General features: G+C 49.4%; 1 protein-coding gene across 1 annotated transcript in view; it reads right to left on the bottom strand.

Moving 5' to 3' along the window:
- LOC125540669 (protein CYTOSOLIC ABA RECEPTOR KINASE 2-like) overlaps positions 1-17076 on the bottom strand; it is a 62527-nt gene extending 45451 nt beyond the window's left edge. Inside the window, exons 1-3 of the mRNA XM_087542737.1 lie at positions 16603-17076; positions 16177-16465; positions 6819-6825 (exon numbers count right to left, since the gene is read on the bottom strand). Coding sequence (XP_087398863.1) covers positions 6819-6825; positions 16177-16465; positions 16603-17076 — 770 coding nt within the window. The remainder of the gene's footprint in view (positions 1-6818; positions 6826-16176; positions 16466-16602) is intronic.
- Between the last annotated feature and the right edge of the window lie 3248 nt (positions 17077-20324).

Here is a 20324-nt window from a genome sequence, read left to right as displayed (position 1 = left end):
GAAATTGCCAAAAGCATTACCTTTACTGCCGAGCCGGATGCCCTGATTTGGCAGCTGTACAATAAAGGGAAGTATTCCTCTAGCTCCCTCTATCATGTTATCAACTTTAGAGGGGTTCAACCCGTGTTTATCCCTGCTGTTTGGAAATTGAGAGTTCCCCCTAAAATTCATGTATTTCTCTGACTTCTCTCCAAAAACAAATTGATGACTAGGGATAACCTTAGGAAGAGACACATCATCAAACCCCTTGATTGTCTTTACTGCTTGGAACAAGAGTCTTGTTCTCACCTATTTTTTGAATGTATAGTTGCTTAACATCTCTGGGCCCACATCGAGGAATATTTCTCTAGTCAGATTGGCTCATCCTTCGAACCTGTCGCTAGATTCTGGATTGCTACCAAAAAGTGCTCAGTTTTAAACACTATTAGCTCAGCTGTCCTTTGGTGCCTCTGGAAATATAGAAATGCTATGATTTTCAGTAACACCTCCTGGATTTCCATTCCACAGGTCTTGAGGTTGATCAGGAACATGGTGAGGAACTGGGCGATTCTCTCCTCTGGATCGGACAAGGAAGTGTTGACGAGCTTCGTGGAAACCCTAACAAGATCCCTCCAGAAACCGTTGGCGATCACTTGTGGCTGAACAAGGCTCGATCTGCTCTGGGGCTGGACCCGTGGGCTCGTCTCAAGATCTCTGATGAAGATGATGGGCACCTGGCACCGAAAAAGAGGGACATCCACCATGCTACGCCTTCTGGCCCGGTGTCTCTGCTTGCTTACTGGTCGCCGCAGGCTGACACGGCCCCTCGGCTGAAGACCATGAAGGCTTCGCTGGACCCTCCTTGTGTCATTTGAGTGCTCTATCCGCTCTGCCTTTGGCACTGCTCGGGTGATTTGTGTTATTCAGAGAACTTGTTCATTCACCCCCTAGTTTGTAGCTTTTCTACCTTTGCTTTTGAACTACTCTTTGAGTTGCTGTATTAGAATATGTTGTGGTTTCGTTCTCAGCAATGGAACCGGGGAGATGCTCCCTGTTTTTCTAAAAAAGTTATTTTATATGTTATTATATATTATTTTTATTGTCATCATATATTTAACAGATACTTACATATGTAAGAAAACAATATCCCAAATCTTATTAACTTAGAAAAATAATTTCTTAACAAATAAAATCCTGGATTGTTTTTGCACGAAAATCCTAGTGATTGTGTACAAAAGCTTGGTAAGATTTAAGGACGAATGTAATAATATCACTTATTATTTAAATATATTTATAAGAAAATGCTCAGCCCCTTTTTATTTTTTGATAACATTACTGGCCCAACCCAACATTATAATTAGAATCAGCCCAGCAAAATTGTGTATTTCGAGAAAATGCAAATGGCCTATAATTTTTTAGGAAATAAAATAAACGGGCCGCATGGACGCTACATTATTTGTTCACCCAGCCCAGCTAATGGTTGTAATTCAAAAAAAAAGATCAAATTGACTGTAAATTCTACCGCGCAAAAAAAAGACTGTAAATTCTGAAAAAATGGGTTGAATACGTGCCACATTTTTGGAGGCTGAAATGTGGGCCAATAGGTCGAAACCAATGCAAGTTGTTGTCAATTTAGTCAACAAATGATTCTGACATGTTAGCCGTTGGATTTACATCCAACGACCGGCATCCATCTTCAATCTCTCGTGTTCTTCCTCCAGCGCCGCCGGGACCACCTCCCGCCTCCTGCTGCTAGTAGCTCTGCTTAGCACGCTTTGCTATGAAGCGCTACTCCACCGTTGGCCAGGCCATCCCTCCATCCCTCCACACCTCCTGTTCTTCTCCACCGACTGCCGAACCACACCGCACTAGAACCAGTTAACCCTCGTACACCTCTTTGTCTGCGACTCTACTCCCACGTCTTCCCATCTCCGGCTCGTTGCTGTCCGGGGCCTCGCCGTCGTCCACCACCTTGGATGCGCTCGCGCGCGGCGTGGTCAACGAGCGACACCATTGGAAGTAGACTGTGCGTGGAGAGGCTGACAGCTGGGTCCACGGCCGCACACAAGGAAATGCCTCCTTATTACGCGCAAAATAATGATTCCTCCACCTGACATCTGGGACCCACCGGAAGGGCCTCTGTATTTCGTGAAATAAAGTGCCCCCCGCTGACATGTCGGACCCACCAGCTATCTTCACACGCAAGGAAGTGCCTCCTTATTACGCACAAAAAAATGAACATTCCCCCTGCCAGCTAGAACCCAGCATAGTGGGAGGTTGACTTGTGGGCCTACCAAGTTGACGGGGATGGAGGGCTTTGTCAACTTAGTCAATATGAATGATTCTAGCTCCTGTTACCGTACGATGTTCATCCAACAGCCGTAGTGCTTCTTCAACCTCTGGTCTTCTTGCTCCAGCCGCCCAAACCAGCGCCGGTCGTGCCGCGTGCTCCTGCCTCCCGTGGCCGGCTGTGATACCGCGGAGGCCTCACCGCCCCAACTACTCCCACCGCTGGCCAGGCCATCCCTCTACTCACCCACACCCCCTGTTATTCTGCGGCGACAGCAGCCTCACACCGCAGCCGAACCAGTGAACCCTCGTACTCCTCTTCGCGTGGGCATCCACCGCTGCGTCTTCCCCGGCTCCGAGTCGTCCCCTTCCTAGTCCTCGCCGTCGTCCACCGCCCTGGGGCTCTTGGCGCGGCGTGGTCAACGTGGTCAACGACCGACTTCCATCGGAAGAGTACTGTACGTGGAGAGGCTGACAGCTTGGTCCACGGCAGCTGCAAGGAAGTGCCTCCTTATTACGCGGAAAATAATTATTCCTCCACCTGACAGCAGGGACCCACCGGACGGGCCACCAGTATTTTGCGAAAAAATCGTTTCCCCCTGACTGCTGGGACTCACCGGACGGGCCATGTATTTCACGAGAAAAACGTTCCCCCCGCTGTCAGCTCGAACCCACCGGAAGTGCCTCCTTATTACGCACAAAAAAATGAATACTCCCCGGGCTTACTGGGACCCACCTTGCTGGGAGGCTGACTTGTGGGCCTACTAAGTTGACGGGGACGAAGGGCTTTGTCAACTTAGTCAATATGAACAATTCTAGCTCCAATGACCGTACGATGTCCATCCAACGGCCGTAGTGCTTCGTCAACCTCTGGTCTTCTTGCTCCAGCCGCCCAAAGCAGCGCCGGTCGTGCCGCATGCTCCTGCCTCCCGTGGTCGGTTGTGCTGCCGCAGAGGCCTCACCACCCCCTACTATTCCCACCGCTGGCCAAGCCCTGCGACGACGGCAGCCTCACACCGCAGCCGAACCAGTGAACCCTCGTAGTCCTCTCGGCGCGGGCTTCCACTGCCGCGTCGTCCCCTTCCTAGGCCTCGCCGTCGTCCACCACCGTGGTGCTCTCCGCGCGGCTTGGTCAACGTGGTCAAGGAACGACTTCCATCGGAAGAGTACTGTACGTGGAGAGGCTGACAGCTGGGTCCACGGCCACAACCCAATTTTTTTGTGATTTGCCAAGTAAGTCGCTTTGTCAGGCCTGTTGGGCTGCAAATCTTTGAAGACGAGGAGAGCTTTCATTCGGTTGGTCGAGAAAATGGCCCATCAGTAATGAGAAATGGGTTGTATATTTTTAAAACACATCAAACCGGCAATTAGTTTCAAATATCTTTTTTTTCATTTCAAGATTTTAAATTACATTAATTTTTATGCATGGAGAATTTGTTGGATTTTATATTGATGTACATTTATTTTTAAAATCAGTTTGAATGTGAGTCGAAATTTCGGGATTAAAAACAGTTCGGACCGCACCGAAATATGCAAAATTTGGTATAATTTTTTAACCGTTGCCACAATATGGGCTGTAATTCTAACAAAAAGAATATGGGCTCCAAAAAAACCTTAAGAATTAGCAAATGGGTTGTAAATTATTAGAAATAATGGCAGATGGGATGTATGCTGTTTTCCACAGATTTGAGGCTTTCCTAAAAAAGGTTGACACACAAGCACTGACTGTTGGATGTCCATTCAACGGCCGTCGTGCTTCTTCATTCTCAAACAAGCGCTGGCAGGACTGCCTGGTCCCTCCTCCTCGCGGCCGGCTGTGCTGCCGCGCAGGCCTCACCGCCCGACCGTACTCCCATCGCTGGCCTAGCCATCCCTCTACTCACCCACACCTCCTGTTATTCTCCGGCGACGGCAGACGAACCAGTAAACCCTCGTACAGTCGTACTCCCCTCCGCGTGGGAAATAACTGCCGAGTTTTCCCTGCCTCCGTGTCATCCCCTTCCTAGGCCTCGCCGTCGTCCACCACCCTGGTGCTCTCGGCGCGGCGTGGTCAACGTGGTCAAGGAACGACTTCCATCGGACGTGGATTGTACATGGAGAGGCTGATAGCTGGGTCCACAGCCGCAACAAAGAAGTGCCTCCTTATTACGCGGAAAATAATGATTCCTCCACCTGACAGCTGGGACCCACCGGATGGGCCACTGTATTTCATGAAAAAAACATTCCCCCCTGACTGCTGGGACCCACCAGCTACATCTTCGCACGCAAGGAAGTGCGTCCGGGCAAAAAAAATAACGATTCGCCCCCTGACTGCTGGGACCGACCAGCTACATCTTCGCAGGAAAGGAAGTGCCTGACAGTCGGGACCCACCTGGTCGAAGCGTACGTAGCGTTGTCATTCTGGTCGCCAACGTGTACGTACATACTTGTCGAAGTAGAGGCGCGCACGTGTCATAGTGGAGGCGCGCACGTACATTTACACGTACGTACAGCGGCCAGGGTGCAAGAAAGAAAATACGGCCACGTATGTATACATACGGGCGGGGTCTTGAACGCCTACTTGTGCATACGTACGGCCAGGGCTTGTGTACATGACTGGGTCGGAACGGAGAAACAGCGTCGTCGTCGTGTTCATGGGGAGGCGACGGAATGCGTCGTGTTCATCGGGAGGGCTTGGACGGAACAGGCGATGGAAACGAGGCCTGGCGTACCGCAGAACGGAGGAAACAACCTTGTGTTCGACCGGCCACGTTCGAAACGGGATCCTGTTCATCGGGAGGGGACTGGCGTACCGCAAAACGGAGGAAACGGACCTCCTACGGTCGAAACGGGGGTCCTGTTGATCGGGAGGGGTGTGGTGTACCGCAAAACGGAGGAAACAAACTTGTGTTGGAGCGCTATGGTCGAAATGGGGTCCTGTTCATCGGAAGGGGTGTGGCGTACCGCAAAATGGGACTCCACGGGATACTGTTCATCTCCACCATCGACCTCCTCCAGCCTCCACGGGCTCATGTTCATCCAGCCTCCACGGCTCCTGTTCATCCAGCCTCCACAGGCTCCTGTTCATCCAGCCTCCACCGCGTGCTACTCCACCGGCTACTGTTCAACCACCCCTCCACCGTCTACTGTTCATCCAGCCCTCCACACCACGGGGTCCTGTTCAACCACCCCTCCACAGGCACCCCTCCACTGTCTACTATTCATCCAGCCCTCCACACCACGAGGTCCTGTTCAACCACCCCTCCACCGTCAATTGTTCATCCAGCCCTCCACACCAACGGGTCCTGTTCAACCACCCCTCCACCGTCAATTGTTCATCCAGCCCTCCACACCACGGGGACCTGTTCATCCACCCCTCCACGGGCACCCCTCCACCGTCTACTGTTTATCCAGCACTCCACCACACCACGGGGTCCTATTCATCCAGAGGCAACGCCACCGCTCACTGTTCATCCAACCCCCCCCCCCCCCGATACGTCTCCAACGTATCTATAATTTTTGATTGCTCCATGCTATATTATCTACTGTTTTGGACTATATTGGGCTTTATTTTCCACTTTTATATTATTTTTGGGACTAACCTATTAACCAGAGGCCCAGCCTAGAATTGCTGTTATTTTGCCTATTTCAGTGTTTCCGAGAAACATAATATCAAAAACGGAGTCCAAACGGAATAAAACCTTCGGGAACGTGATCCAGGAGACTTGGACCCTACTCCAAGGAGTCAAAGAGGAGGTCACGAGGGTGGGGGGTGCCCCCCCTAGGGCACGCCCCCTGCCTCGTGGGCCCCTAGGTGCTCCACCGACGTACTTCTTCCTCCTATATATACATACGTACCCCTAAACGATCAGAACAGGAGCCAAAAACCTAATTCCACTGCCGCAACTTTCTGTATCCACGAGATCACATCTTGGGGCCTGTTCTGGAGCTCCGCCGGAGAGGGCCATCATCACGGAGGGCTTCTACATCATCATAGCCCCTCCGATGAAGTGTGAGTAGTTTACCTCAGACCTTCGGGTCCATAGTTAGTAGCTAGATGGCTTCTTCTCTCTCTTTGAATCTCAATACAAAGTTCTCCCCCTCTCTTGTGGAGATATATTCGATGTAATCTTCTTTTTGTGGTGTGTTTCTTGAGACCGATGAATTGTGGGTTTATGATCAAGTCTATCTATGAATAATATTTGAATCTTCTCTAAATTCTTTTATGTATGATTGGTTATCTTTGCAAGTCTCTTCGAATTATCCGTTTGGTTTGGCCAACTAGATTGGTAGTTCTTGCCATGGGAGAAGTGCTTAGCTTTGGGTTCGATCTTGCGGTGTCCTTTCCTAGTGACAGAAGGGGCAGCAAGGCACGTATTGCATCATTGCCATCGAGGATAACAAGATGGGGTTTATTTCATATTGCATGAATTTATCTCTCTACATCATGTCATCTTGCTTAAAGCGTTACTCTGTTTTTAACTTAATACTCTAGATGCATGCTGGATAGCGGTCGATGAGTGGAGTAATAGTAGTAGATGCAGAATCGTTTCGGTCTACTTGTCACGGACGTGATGCCTATATACATGATCATGCCTAGATATTCTCATAACTATGCTCAATTCTGTCAATTGCTCAACAGTAATTTGTTCACCCACCGTAGAATACTTATGCACTTGAGAGAAGCCACTAGTGAAACCTATGGCCCCGGGGTCTATTCTCATCATATCAATCTCCATCACTTTAATCTTGCTTTGCTTTTACTTTTCACTTTGCATCTTTATACCAAAAATACCAAAAATATTATATCTATCAGATCTCACTCTCGTAAGTGACCGTGAAGGGATTGACAACCCCTAATCGCGTTGGTTGCGAGTAGCTATCGTTTTGTGCAGGTACGAGGGACTTGAGCGTGGCCTCCTACTGGATTAATACCTTGGTTCTCAAAAACCTAGGGAAATACTTACGCTACTCTGCTGCATCATCCCTTCCTCTTCGGGGAAAACCAACACAATCTCAAGACGTAGCACCCCCCCCCCCGCAACGCTCACTGTTCATCCCATCGATTAGCTTCAGTTAGCAGCAGTAGCGAAGGAACCGCTCGATCGGATTCAGTTAACAGCCATCGATCGATCGCTCGGGTTCAGTAACACGTAGCCTGCAGTGCAATCGCTCGGGTTTAGTTAGAGCCCAACGCCTCGCTCGGGTTCAGTTAGAGCCAACGCCTTGCACAAACGCGCATATGAACACGCATCGCTCGGCCCCCGACCTCCCACCGTAATCTGGAACTCCCCAAAATTTTCCTCCCCCTCGCTTCTACCATAGTTTTTTCCGTCATGGACGGCCTAAAGAATGTCATGCAGCTGCGTCTCCGGCCCGCCCAGGACGAAAAGCCCATTTTCTGTCATGATTTTTTGTCATAGAAGTAGGAGCCCACCACATCTATGATGATACCGGGTTTTGTCACAATTATCGTCATAGAAGTGTCATATGTATGACAGAATTTTTTTTTGTTCGGCCCAAAATGTCATGGATGTGTCTTTTGTTTGTAGTGTCTTGAACCACCAACGCCTTGTGAGGGATTTTCTTGGTGAAGTTATTCTTGTTGGGGAAAGACTTGGCTTTTTCCTTTCGAATGAGCTTGCCACCATTGTCTTCCCGCTTCTCATACGGGCACTCCGCAACAAAGTGACTCACATTGCCGCAATTGTAGCAAGTCCTTACACGTTGCTTGCTCTTCGTGCCACTTGAGTTGTTCTTGTTGAAGTTTGGCCTTGAGTTTTTCTTACTCCAAAATGGCCTTGAAGCAAGTGCCATGTGTTCATGATAGGCATACTTTGTATCTTCGGGGTTGCTTTCCTCTTCACCGCAAACCTTGGCCTTTAATGCAAGGTTGGGCTTCTTTGCCCTTTGAGAGCGAAGCACCGCATTGTCAGCGGTCTTGTCCAAGATGTTCATAGCCACAAACTCATCCAACACTTCACTTGAGGTCAAAATGTGGAAGTCCGGCCTTTGAAGAATGATGGAGGACATGGCCTTGTGGTAAGGCATCATTGCCTTGAGGAATTTGCGCTTGATCCAATTGTCATCCGTGTCCTTGCTCCCGTGATCTCGGAGTAAGACCGCGAGTTTGGTTACTCTCCGATAAAGCTCACGAGGTTCTTCACCTTCTTTCATTGCAAACTCATCGGCTTCATCTTGCACCACTTCATAGTTGGAGCGTTGAATGCTTGCGCTTCCTCAGTAGAGCAAGACAACACAAAGCCATGCGTCTTTGGCCAAGGCGAAGGGCCGAAGATGAGGTAGATCTTCGGGTGGAATTGCATCTTGAATGATGAAGAGAGCATTCTCATTGAACTGATTATCCGCGGCTTCTCGAGGAGTGAAGTTGCTTGGATCATGCGGATGGAAGCCTTCTTCAATTATTCTCCAAAGATTAGTGTTCACATGATTTAAATGACGCTTAAAGCGGTAAACCCAAGAATCAAAGTCCTCATTTATCACAATCTTAGGGGGAGGACTGGCATGATTCAAATGAGTGGAAGGAACCGGTCCACCATAAACAACTGGTGGTTCCACATGAGCAAAGATGCCGGTGCCATTTTTACCACTAGAAGACGGAGCCTTTTCACTACTAGCTTCCCCCTTGTCGGAGATAGCATCCGTCACCTTGTCAGTGGGATCGCCCACTTTCAACGGTGCGGTGGATAGTTTAAGCCCTTCAAGAAATTTAGTAAACATGCTTTCAATCTCGGTCGACATGGAGGTTTTCACTGTCTCCAAGGCCACATTGAACTCCTCACGAGAGACCGAGGTTCCCCCATCGCCTGTAGACGAGATCGGATTCACACCGGAGTGTTCCTCCACACCGTCTACGGTATCAACCATACTCTTCGGACGGTAAAGTCCTTAATAAAGAGACGAGGCTCTGATACCAATTGAAATAATCGATATGGTTGACTAGAGGGGGGTGAATAGGCAACTAACAATTTTTAGCTTTTCTTTAACAAATTAAACTTTGCATCAAAGTAGGTTGTCTAGATATGCAACTAGGTGAGCAACCTATATGATGCAACAAAGATAGGAACACAAGCAAGCAAGAGATATATCACAAATAAGCTTGCACAAGTAAAGGCACGAGATAACCAAGAGTGGAGCTGGTGGAGACGAGGATGTGTTACCGAAGTTCCTTCCCTTTGAGGGGAAGTACGTCTCCGTTGGAGCGGTGTGGAGGCACAATGCTCCCCAAGAAGCCACTAGGGCCACCGTATTCTCCTCACGCCCTCACACAATGCGAGCTGCCGTGATTCCACTATTGGTGCCCTTGGAGGCGGCGACCGAACCTTTACAAACAAGGTTGGGGCAATCTCCACAACTCAATTGGAGGCTCCCAATGACACCACGAAGCTTCACCTCAATGGACTATGGCTCCGCGGTGACCTCAATCGTCGTCTAGGGTGCTCAAACACCCAAGAGTAACAAGATCCGTTAGGGAGTAGTGGGAGGAATCAAATTTCTCTTGGTGGAAGTGTAGATCGGGGCCTTCTCAACCACTCCCGAGTAAATCAACAAGTTTGATTGGCTAGGGACTGAGATCAGGCGAAAATGGAGCTTAAAGCAACAATGGAGCTTAGGGTTGGAAGAGGTAGTCAACACGAGGAAGAAGACACCCCTTATATAGCTAAGGAAGAAAAACCAACCGTTATCCACCTACCAGCCCGCGACCAGCGGTACTATCGCTCCAGAACATCGGTACTACCGCGAGGCCACGCGGTACTACCGTGAGGAGCCGCGGTGCTACCGCAGCAGCAGTAGTAGCTAGGGCAGACCTTAAGCACATGGGCTGAGGACGGTACTTCCGCAGACGCGGTACTACCGCTCCCCCTTGCGGTACTACCGCAAGGCAGGGAACCCCAAGCCTGGGAATAGCGTGGATAACAGAACATCCGTGCCTACTTCCGCTGGAAAACGGACGTAGCAAAAATCCGACACAATACTACCGCAGAGGAGCGGTACTACCGCCTGGCAGCTGAGCTAGGCCGCGCACGGTACTACCGCGCAAGGGATGCGGTACTACCGTGGTAGCACGGATGTAAAAAATTACATCCGCCCCTACTACCGCGAGGGAACGGTACTTGGCCTTGGGGTCACGGTACTACGGCTCCAGAGGAGCGGTACTACCGTGGGCACCCGCGGTACTACCGCGCCACAGCACGGTACTACCGCTGGTGTCTACGATACTACCGCTCACTAGGGAGCAGTACTACCGCAAGCCAACACAGCAGCCAGAACAAGGTAAAGAGATAAAAACGGAGGATGCTCCAAGGTGCAGGGGAAAGGAGGGGACTAGAAAGAAACGTGTACGTAATGATTCCACCCGAACCTTTCCGACGCGGACCCCCTCTTAATAGTACGGCTTTCCTACGACTCAAATCCACCAAAAAGAAACGTAGAAAAATGCCGTCTTCAATAGTCTTCGAGGGACACCAAACCGTCTTGTGCCTAGCGAAGAAACGTCTGGGAAACTCAAGACACACGATTAGTCCGCAAACGCATTGTCATCAATCACCAATACACGTTAGGGATAAATACGCCCTTACACATAGCCAAAGCGACCAAATAACGGCAAGCGCTCCCACCCTGAGAAATGTTCTAAACCTGTGATCAATCCCATGTAACCAATTGCCAAATACATTGGCAACACTACAAGGAGGATACAAGTCAGAAACTATTTGGATGACTGACCATATAGAACGAGCCAATTTACATTGGAAGAATAAATGTTTTATTGTCTCATTATGGTGACAAAAGACACATTGCGGACTTCCATGCCAATTCCTATTAATAAGGTTATCTTTAGTAATAATGACTCTGCGATGAAGATACCATGCAAAGATTTTATTCTTAAGAGGTATCTTCATCTTCCCAACACAATGTGATGTGAGCATCATCAATGGCAGATAGCACAAATAAAACTAAATGCTACCACAAACGCCATGCACAAGTTTATTTTTTTTGAACCGGGCTGACCCCCTTTCCATTACAAAGAACGGAAATACAAATAGTCTAAGAAACATTCAAGAGAAGAGAAAGGGAGGTAGCGAGTTCAACGCACTGCCAGAAAACCAACTGCCTTCGCCGGTCATCGAAACGAAGGCTATGGGGCGAAAACCTGACAGCACCAAAATAACTAACCTATTACATGCCCAAATCAGAGGGGCACAAACCCATAACAGCCGGGGTATGCGATTACATGCCCAAATCAGAGGGGCACAAGCCCATAACAGCCGGGGTATGCGAGTACATCAGTTCTGGCCACCGAGAGAACCCAAAAAAAATAAACTACCAACAGGATACGAACCCATCACATGATAGTACTGATTCATCAACTCGGACTTGGAATTGAAAAACTGTTGCTTGATCACCAGGAAAGTACGCCCCCCGCATCATCGCCCAGACGCCTAGATGTCTCGCAGAGTTTCATCAGCTTCATTGTACTGGTTCTCACCATCTCCACGCCACGTCGCAGCTTCTCCGCTTCCCCTGCTGGTTGAAGACCTGCCCAGTATAGAAGAAAGGAACACATCGAGAAAACAATCTCAAAAGGAGAAGATAGTAAGGGGTGACATGGTGCTGAACATCAACCATGTGTGCGTACAAACCTCAGACCTCTACTTTGGAACAAAACAAAGTAAGGCGGGCGGTGAAGTAACAAACTGAAAACCCTGTCGAATGTCGTGAAGTCTGCTGCGTTCCAGGACGCCTTCAATGGTTGGTGTCAACGCCCCTCCTCCAACCCCTCAGACTCCTAATCAAGCAAGAGACCACAAAATGAATATTAGTGTGCCCCCTTCATCAGCACATGAACAAGATTGAATTAAGAGCTCAATAAGTTTCTAGCGTACCAGATGGGTTGGGGAACCTATTGCCCATGACGCGCCGCTGCTGGCACAGGGTGAGCCATGTGACTCGTCAACTTCTACGAGAAAAGGCCAGAAATCTGACTCGTCAATCGAGCAGATCAACTCATGCGCTACCTTGAGGTTGGCCACGATGTCTGATACGGCCGGACGGTCCTCCCCGACCAACTTTACGCCGCATCGTGCGACCTGCGCCACACGCTTCAGCGCCTGCAGATGCCATGACGTTGGCTCCGGTAAAGGTCGCTTGTCCAGCAACTCCTCAATATTGCCGGCCTCGATTATAGGGAGTGCAAAAGTCTACCAAAAGTCGACGTGTCTCCCCCTCCACTTGGAGGTATGGCTTTTTCCCTGTCAGAACCTCGATTATCACCACACCCAGGTTATAAACGTCGCTCATCATGCTCCGACGACCTGTGTAAAAGTACATTGGGTCAAGGTACCCCAGCATGCCCTTGACCCGAGACTCCTCATTCACCATGCACTAGTGCAGAACTGGGCAATAGCACCGGTTCGTAAGGCCCTTTAGTGCCGGTTTAGGAACCGGCATTAAAGTTTGGGTACTAAAGCCCCCCCTCCCTTTAGTACCGGTTCAGCACGAACCGGTGCTAAAAGGCAACCACGTGGCACGAGCCAGCTCCGGAGGCCGGGAGCCCTTTAGTACCGGTTGGTAACACCAACTGGTACTAAAATGTTTGGGGGGTTTTTGGTTTTATGATTTCTTTTTCATTTAATTTTGTGTTTTTCATTTTAATTCTTTTTCGTTTGCTGGTATTTTACGGTACTACACATTGTACATGTTATGCATATATATATATATATATATAGAGAGAGAGAGAGAGAGAATTTCTAGTAGAACCAGTATATATATCATCAATGTCTCACAAACCACCATATTAATTTACACATACACACATGTATAGCTATATACAATTTCTCCTACATATGCATGTTGCCTTCGGAGCCAGTGGCATTAGCCTAATTGGTGCCTTCGGAGCACGATGACAATTGAAAGTGGTTCATGACCTGGTCGATGGGGGCGGTAGCGGGTAATAGTATTCTTCCTTCGGATTTATGACATGGTCGAGCAAAAATCCCGCTATTTCCTCTTGAAGTGCTTCTACGCGCTCCGTTTCTAGGAGCTTGTCCCGCACCTCTTTGAGCTGTTAAGAAGGAGATCAATATGCATGTGTATTAGTTGTGTGACTAGATATCGATAATGGTGTAAAAATTGTGAATAGTGTTCTGACAAGCGTACCCATTCCTGTCTTTGAGATCTGCTCCTTTCGGACGCCATCATGCGAATGTTCTCGCAAACGCAGAATGCACACAGATCAGTCCCCTGCGCCTGCTTCAGGGCCTTTATTACGAGAATGGAATTTAATTTGATCTGATAATAATTAATCAAGCATGATAATTAAAGAGATGGTAGCTACCTAGCTAGCTAGTACTACTTAATTACTTACCTTGGGTCGAAACCATTTCAGCTGTCGTTTCCATTCGCCTTCCGTGACGCTGATGAACCTTGCCCAAGCCCTGCCCGCCGACAAAAAAAATGAATAAAGGGGTTATTAAATAATTCATATCATGAAATGACGAACTAAATAGGCCGAGATATATAGTTAATAATGATTGAAATTACATGTTGACTATTCCAAACAAGATGTTATAGTCACTATTTGCTTTGAGTAGCGAGTCCAGTATTTCAACTGTTCCGGCGTCAACTTTAATGATACACAAGATCCAGTGATATCTGCATGCACACACGTTTGCATGTCTTAATTAAGCGGGCATATGTAAGCAAAAACATGTAGCTAGCTAGTAGGCAAAAACAGAGAATTCTTGTCACCTACGCAATTCGGGTACAACAATTTTTTGTGATCCTCTAACATGCGCTGCAACTTCTTCTTCTCCAAATCACTTGTGCAGTTTCTCTTTGCATCGGCAATGGCCCAACCTAGATCATCAACGGGCTCATCTGATGCCTCTTCTTCAGCTTCTTCCCGCATTGCCGGCTCAGCTTCTTCCCGCATTACCGACTCAGCTTCTTCCCCCATTGTTGTATCATCGTATTCAGGGAACCCATGGCCAGGATAGCTGTCGTCGTCCTCTTCTTCTTCATTGTCTTTCATCATATAACCCCTCTTTCTCCGTGCTTGGTCCAAACATTATAATGGGGCATGAAACCGGACTTAAACAGGTGGACGTGAATGGTTCTTGACGTAGAGTAATTGTGACCATTCTTACAGCGAGCACATGGACAAGGCATAAAACCATCCGCCCGCTTGTTTGCCTCAGCCACAAGCAGAAAAGTATGCACGCCCTCAACGAATTGGGGAGAGCATCGGTCATCGTACATCCATTGCCGGCTCATCTTCATTACACAACACCGAATAGACCAAATTAATACAAGTTCATACATAAAGTTCATACAACACTTAAATGCAACAAACAAATAACTCTCTAACTAAAGCATTTAAATGCAACAACAAATAAGATCAAGATCGCAACTAAGATAACAATGGATCCAACAGCATAATGATACCAAGCCTCACTATCGACGGCATATTTTCTAATCTTTCTAATCTTCAAGCGCATTTTCTCCATCTTGATCTTGTGATCATCGACGACATCGGCAACATGCAACTCCAATTCCATCTTCTCCCCCTCAATTCTTTTCAATTTTTCTTTCAAGTACTCGTTTTCTCTTTCAACTAAATTTAACCTCTCGGCAATAGGGTCCGTTGGAATTTTCGGTTCACATACCTCCTAGAAAAAATTTCTATGTCAACTTGATGGGCATAATTTGTCATAAACACGAAATGCAACTAGTTTTAAAAGAGAATATATATACCACATCCGAATCATAACAAGGACGAGGGCCGACGGGGACGGATATCAAAACCATGGCACTATATGTATAACAAACAACGTACGTGTAAGATAATTATACGAGTAACTATATATCCAAATCACACAAACATCAATTTTTATATAAAATTTCATGAACAAGAGGCTCACCAAAAGGTGGTGCCGGTGACGGGACGGTGCGGGCGATCGACGGTGGCTACGATGGAGATTTAGAAGGCACTAAGTAAACCACACCTACATATGCAAACTAAGTGTTATTTTTGACCTCAAATTGCATATAAATCAAATACTAGCACACACACACACACACACACACACACACACATATATATATATATATATATATATATATATATATATATATATATATCCTCCCAAATTACCAAACTCACAAATTAATCACTATATAAAGCATTGCAAGAGCTAATATAGCAATGAGAGATGAAAGGACAAAGTTGCTAACCTTTGTGATCATTTGAATGGATGGGGGCCTTCAAATCTTGACAAATTTTGGACAAAATGTGTGTTGAGCTCGAGAGGAAGAGGGAAAGAACAGAGAGGAGAGGGGAAAGGGGAAGAACAGAGCGAGCTCGGGTGGACGAAGGATTTATGTAGGACGACCTTTAGTACCGGTTCGTGTCAAGAACCGGTACTAAAGGGGCTGGAGGGCCCCCAGTCTGACAACATCCTGCCACCACTCTCATTAGTACCGGTTCGCGGCACGAACCGGTGCTAAAGGTTCGCCACGAACCGGTACTAATGAAAACGGCCCGGCTAGCCGTTGGAACCGGCACTAATGTATACATTAGTGCCGGCTCAAATACAAACCGGCGCTAATGTGCTTCACGTTTGACCTTTTTTCTACTAGTGATGTCCAAGGCAAGCGACGAGCCAAAGTCAGACAAACACGACACCCAACTTGCGTCAAAAAGGATGTTAGCTGGTTTGATGTCACGTGGATGATCGGCGGGTTGGCATGACATTGCAGGTGCTCGATGGCGCGGGACACGCCGAGGAGCACATCGGTGCGCATCTTCCAGGACACTGTCACCGGCGACAACGCAGTGGCTCCCTGGCGGTCAGGGTGCAGGTGGTCAAAGAGCATGCCGTTTTCCATGTACTTGTAGATTGATCACACACCATCCAAGGAGGCGGATGATGTGCTTATGTCGTAGCTGTGATAGGATGTTGAGCTCCGTGCGGAAGTCCTCCAGCTGTATGTTGTCCGACTGCAGCTTGTCCATGCGCTTTATGGCCACCTCTCGTCCATCGGGAAGCCTGCCTCTGTAGTCTGTACACCCTTCCAGTGCTGCGCCATGACCGATCATTCTGTCATCGGCGAAGTTGTTGGTGGCAGCTATGATCTCCGCCAGCGTGAATTCCATGGTTCCTTGCGGTAGTACCTCATGAACGTCCTGTGTAGACTCCTGAAAAAGAGACCACCAATAAGCAGTGACCTTCACCCCCCTCCACCCCTTCATACAAACTGTACCCCCTTCAGTATCAATATCAGTATATCTTCTCAGCCAGTTGTGCGTTCAATTTGTATTGAAGTTGTACATACCTGCAGCTGGGACGACTGTGGAAGTGGATGCGACGGTTCATCTCTGGTGGAGCCATCTTGAACAAGGACATTGTAGATTCGTTCGAGGCGTCGTGTGATGCCGATGTGACTGATCACGGGGAAGAGGATGAGGTAGGAGTCAATCTTGCTCTGCACCTCCCTGTTGAACCTCTCGGCCGTCCTGCCGGCCATGACGAACTGGTATGCCGCGCTCCTCCCCTGGCACGACACGACGAAGTCATGCGCGTCGAGCATGTCGCCCAGCCCGGCCAGCGCCTGTGCCGCCTCCGGTTCCTGCACGTGCGGCAGCAGCTGCGCGATCATGAGCACACGACGAGTGAGCTGCTCACACTCACTCTTGTTATGGCGAGCAGTCATTGCGGCCTGCACAATCATGGAGATGAGGCCGCCCACGTCCGCACCAACCAGCTGCGCCACCATCGCCGCCTGATCCAGCCCACTCCACAGCGCCATGGCAGGCGCCTCTAGCTGCACACAAGGTCCAGACTCCAAGTGATGGCGTGATTTGCCTCTGATTTGGGGGTTGAAAGTTGAAAGCGCTTTGTGGTTGTGTTCTGCTGGCGTGAGGGAGGCTTCCGGGAAACTCCCTGGAAGGCGACGGGGACGAGCTTGAGTTGGACGTATGCTTTGTGTTTATCACCCTATAAGTGCCTGAGTTTTGTTTTGCTTTTCGGATTGTACAATGTTGATACAAACAACTCATCAGCATCTCAACCAATATAAAAGGAAAAATCTACACAGAACTAACATGCATCCTTTCCTTGCTCTTGAGTAGCGACAATGTAACACTGCAGCTAAAACCTGGAGCACCCTTGCTAACGTAAAATGGACTAAACTACCTAGTTTAATGAAATGGCACGTCATAATCTCCTAGGACAATGTAACTTCGCGCTTACGTGGTTACAGAACTAACAATGCACCCTTGCTCCAGGTTTTCAGCAACAGCCAACTCTGCCGAACCACCTCCCATACAAAACCGCAACTCAGCAAAGAACACAAGGCAAAAGCAGGCCGAACTGCCAACTTTATCCACGCGCAGCGCAGCGCATCCTACGGCAGACTTGTAAACTACAGCGACACATGTAGCTGCACATCATCGTGTTTTTACTCTGAAGATGAAGAAACTGCTTGTACGGAGAGGAAGAAAGAGCTTCAGTCATCCTCCCCTCAACACAAGCAGCCCCCAGCCAGGACTTGGTTTGATGCAAATTTCAACAGCATAATAATCCTTCTTTTCCAGGTTAGTTCAACACAAAAAGTACCAACGTTGTACTAGATCTAAATCAAGTTTTAGTCTAACATTCCAACTTTAAAATTTAATAATAAAACAAGATAACCCAAGTGGCTTATTCCTCAAAGAGAATCTACACAAAAGACCGGCCTTTTAGCACCCGGGTGTCTAGACTTCCGCTTATCACCACCGTTCATGCGTAGGAGGAGACCCAGCGATCTGTGCCACGGTCTGCAATGCTGCTTGGTTTTGCAAGCCTACTTGAATAGTAACAGCGAGAGCTAGGCTTCTCGTAGGGCACTGTACATTAGTAGGGAGGTTCCACAGCACCTGTCACTTCCTGATGAACCCATTGACTACATACACTACCAGAATTTAGGCAGTTGCCGACGGCCATATCTATGCCGTCGGCCCCCGTCGGCATATATGGGCATACCCCAACGGCCCAACTAAAGCCGTCGGCGTAGAAAGGCCGTCAGCGTATAACCATCTATGCCGACGGGGCCGTCGGCATAGATAAGCCGTCGGCGTTTCTCCGAATATACCGACGGGGGCCGTCGGCATAGAGCAGGCCGTCGGCATATCACGTGGGCCCGTCTACCCGGGCGGCGACGGCAGTTTGACGGCGTCAGGCTACGCCGACGGGCTAACGGTGGCCGTCGGCATAGCTACGCCGACGTCATCGATCCGCCGCGCCGCCACGTCATCGATCCGCGTCGTTCGCCGGTCCCGTGGGGTGGCATTTCTATGCCGACGGCTAGGCCGTCGGCATAGGCCTGGCCCATGGTTTTTGCCACGTCATTGATCCCCGCCCTACGCCACGTCATCGATCCAGGGCTCTACCGTTCCGTGGCCGTAGCTATGCCGACGGCTAGGCCGTAGGCATAGATTTCTAATAATATTTTTATATTTATTGTATTTTCTCTTATTATTTTTTTATTTTTTTCCAATACTAATTTCATTAACTTAAATGTACAGAAAACATATATCGATTGCCCCGAACACGGGCCTTCTTCCGTCGTGTCACGGAGAGGTTAGACGGGACGGGCCGGGTACCTGTGGGGGGTAGCAATGCCGCCAGGTGTTGCGGTGGGCCCTCCTACGGTTGTGGAAACGTGGTGGCAGGCGCAGGCACGCGGCTCCGGGGTGTGCCCCCTCCCCCCTCACGGGCGTTGATGCCGCCGTGCCCCCGGGGGGTGAAACGGCCACGTCGGGCCGACGCAGAGGGAATTTTGGGGTGGGTTGTGCCGGGACTGTGTTGGGGGGTGTACCTATATGGCTGGGCTATGACAACAAGGTGAAAAGGTCCACCGGTCAAACTACGTCCAGCGAAAGTCAAAGGGATAGACCCGGCGGTCGTCTGTGTCAGGGTTAGACGGGACGGGGTACCTGGGGGTAGCAATGCCGCCAGGTGTTGCGGTGGCCCTCCTACGGTTATATAAGCCCGTTCGGCGAAAGTCAAAGGGCTAGATCTACTGGTCAACTGGGATTCGGGATGGCCTTCGGGGTGTAGCTATGCCACCGAAACATCGCATGGGTCGCGATGCATGTCTGAAAGTGTTCTGGCATGCGTAGACACCCGTCTTGGGGCTCCGTGGTGTGGCCCCCCTCCACGGAAGGCAGAGCAGCTGTCAATTAGAGGGGGGGGGGATGGTGCGGGTGCGGTGGAACCGGAGGGAATCTAGTGTTGTGTTGGGTCCAGACCGTGTTTGGGGATGTTGCTATGGGCTGACCTATCGCAACCAGGTGGCAGAGTCCACCGGTCAAAGCTCGTCCGACGAAAGTGAAAGGGCTAGATCTACTGGTCAACTGGGATTCGGGGTGGCCTTTGGGGTCTAGCTATGCCACCGAAACATCACACGGGTCCCGATGCATGTGTGAAAGTGTTCTGGCATGTGTAGACGCCCGTCTTGGGGCTTCGTGGTGTGGCCCCCCTTCACGAAAGGCAGAGCAGCCGTCACTTAGAGGGGGGATGGTGCGGGTGCGGTGGAACCGGAGGGAATCTAGTGTTGGGTTGGGTCCAGACCGTGTTCGGGGATGTTCCTACGGGCTGACTTATCGCAACCATGTGGAAGAGTCCACCGGTCAAAGCCCGTCCGGCGAAAGTCAAAGGGCTAGATCTACTGGTCAACTCGGATTCGGGGTGGCCTTCGGGGTGTAGCTATGCCACCGAAACATCGCATGGGTCCCGATGCATGTGTGAAAGTGTTCTGCCATGCGTAGACGCCCGTCTTGGGGCTTCGTGGTGTGGCCCCCCTCCACGAAAGGCAGAGCAGCCGTCACTTAGAGGGGGGGATGGTGCGGGTGCGGTGGAACCGGAGGGAATCTAGTGTTGGGTTGGGTCCAGACCGTGTTCGGGAATGTTGCTATGGGCTGACCTATCGCAACCAGGTGGAAGAGTCCACCGGTCAAAGCCCGTCCAGCGAAAGTCAAAGGGCTAGATCTACTGGTCAATGGGGATTCGGGGTGG

Source organism: Triticum urartu, chromosome 2A (assembly GCF_056163025.1).
Source record: "Triticum urartu cultivar PI428250 chromosome 2A, HENAU_Tu73, whole genome shotgun sequence".
Taxonomy (NCBI): Eukaryota; Viridiplantae; Streptophyta; class Magnoliopsida; order Poales; family Poaceae; genus Triticum; species Triticum urartu.
This window is presented reverse-complemented; position numbering and strand designations above follow the sequence as displayed.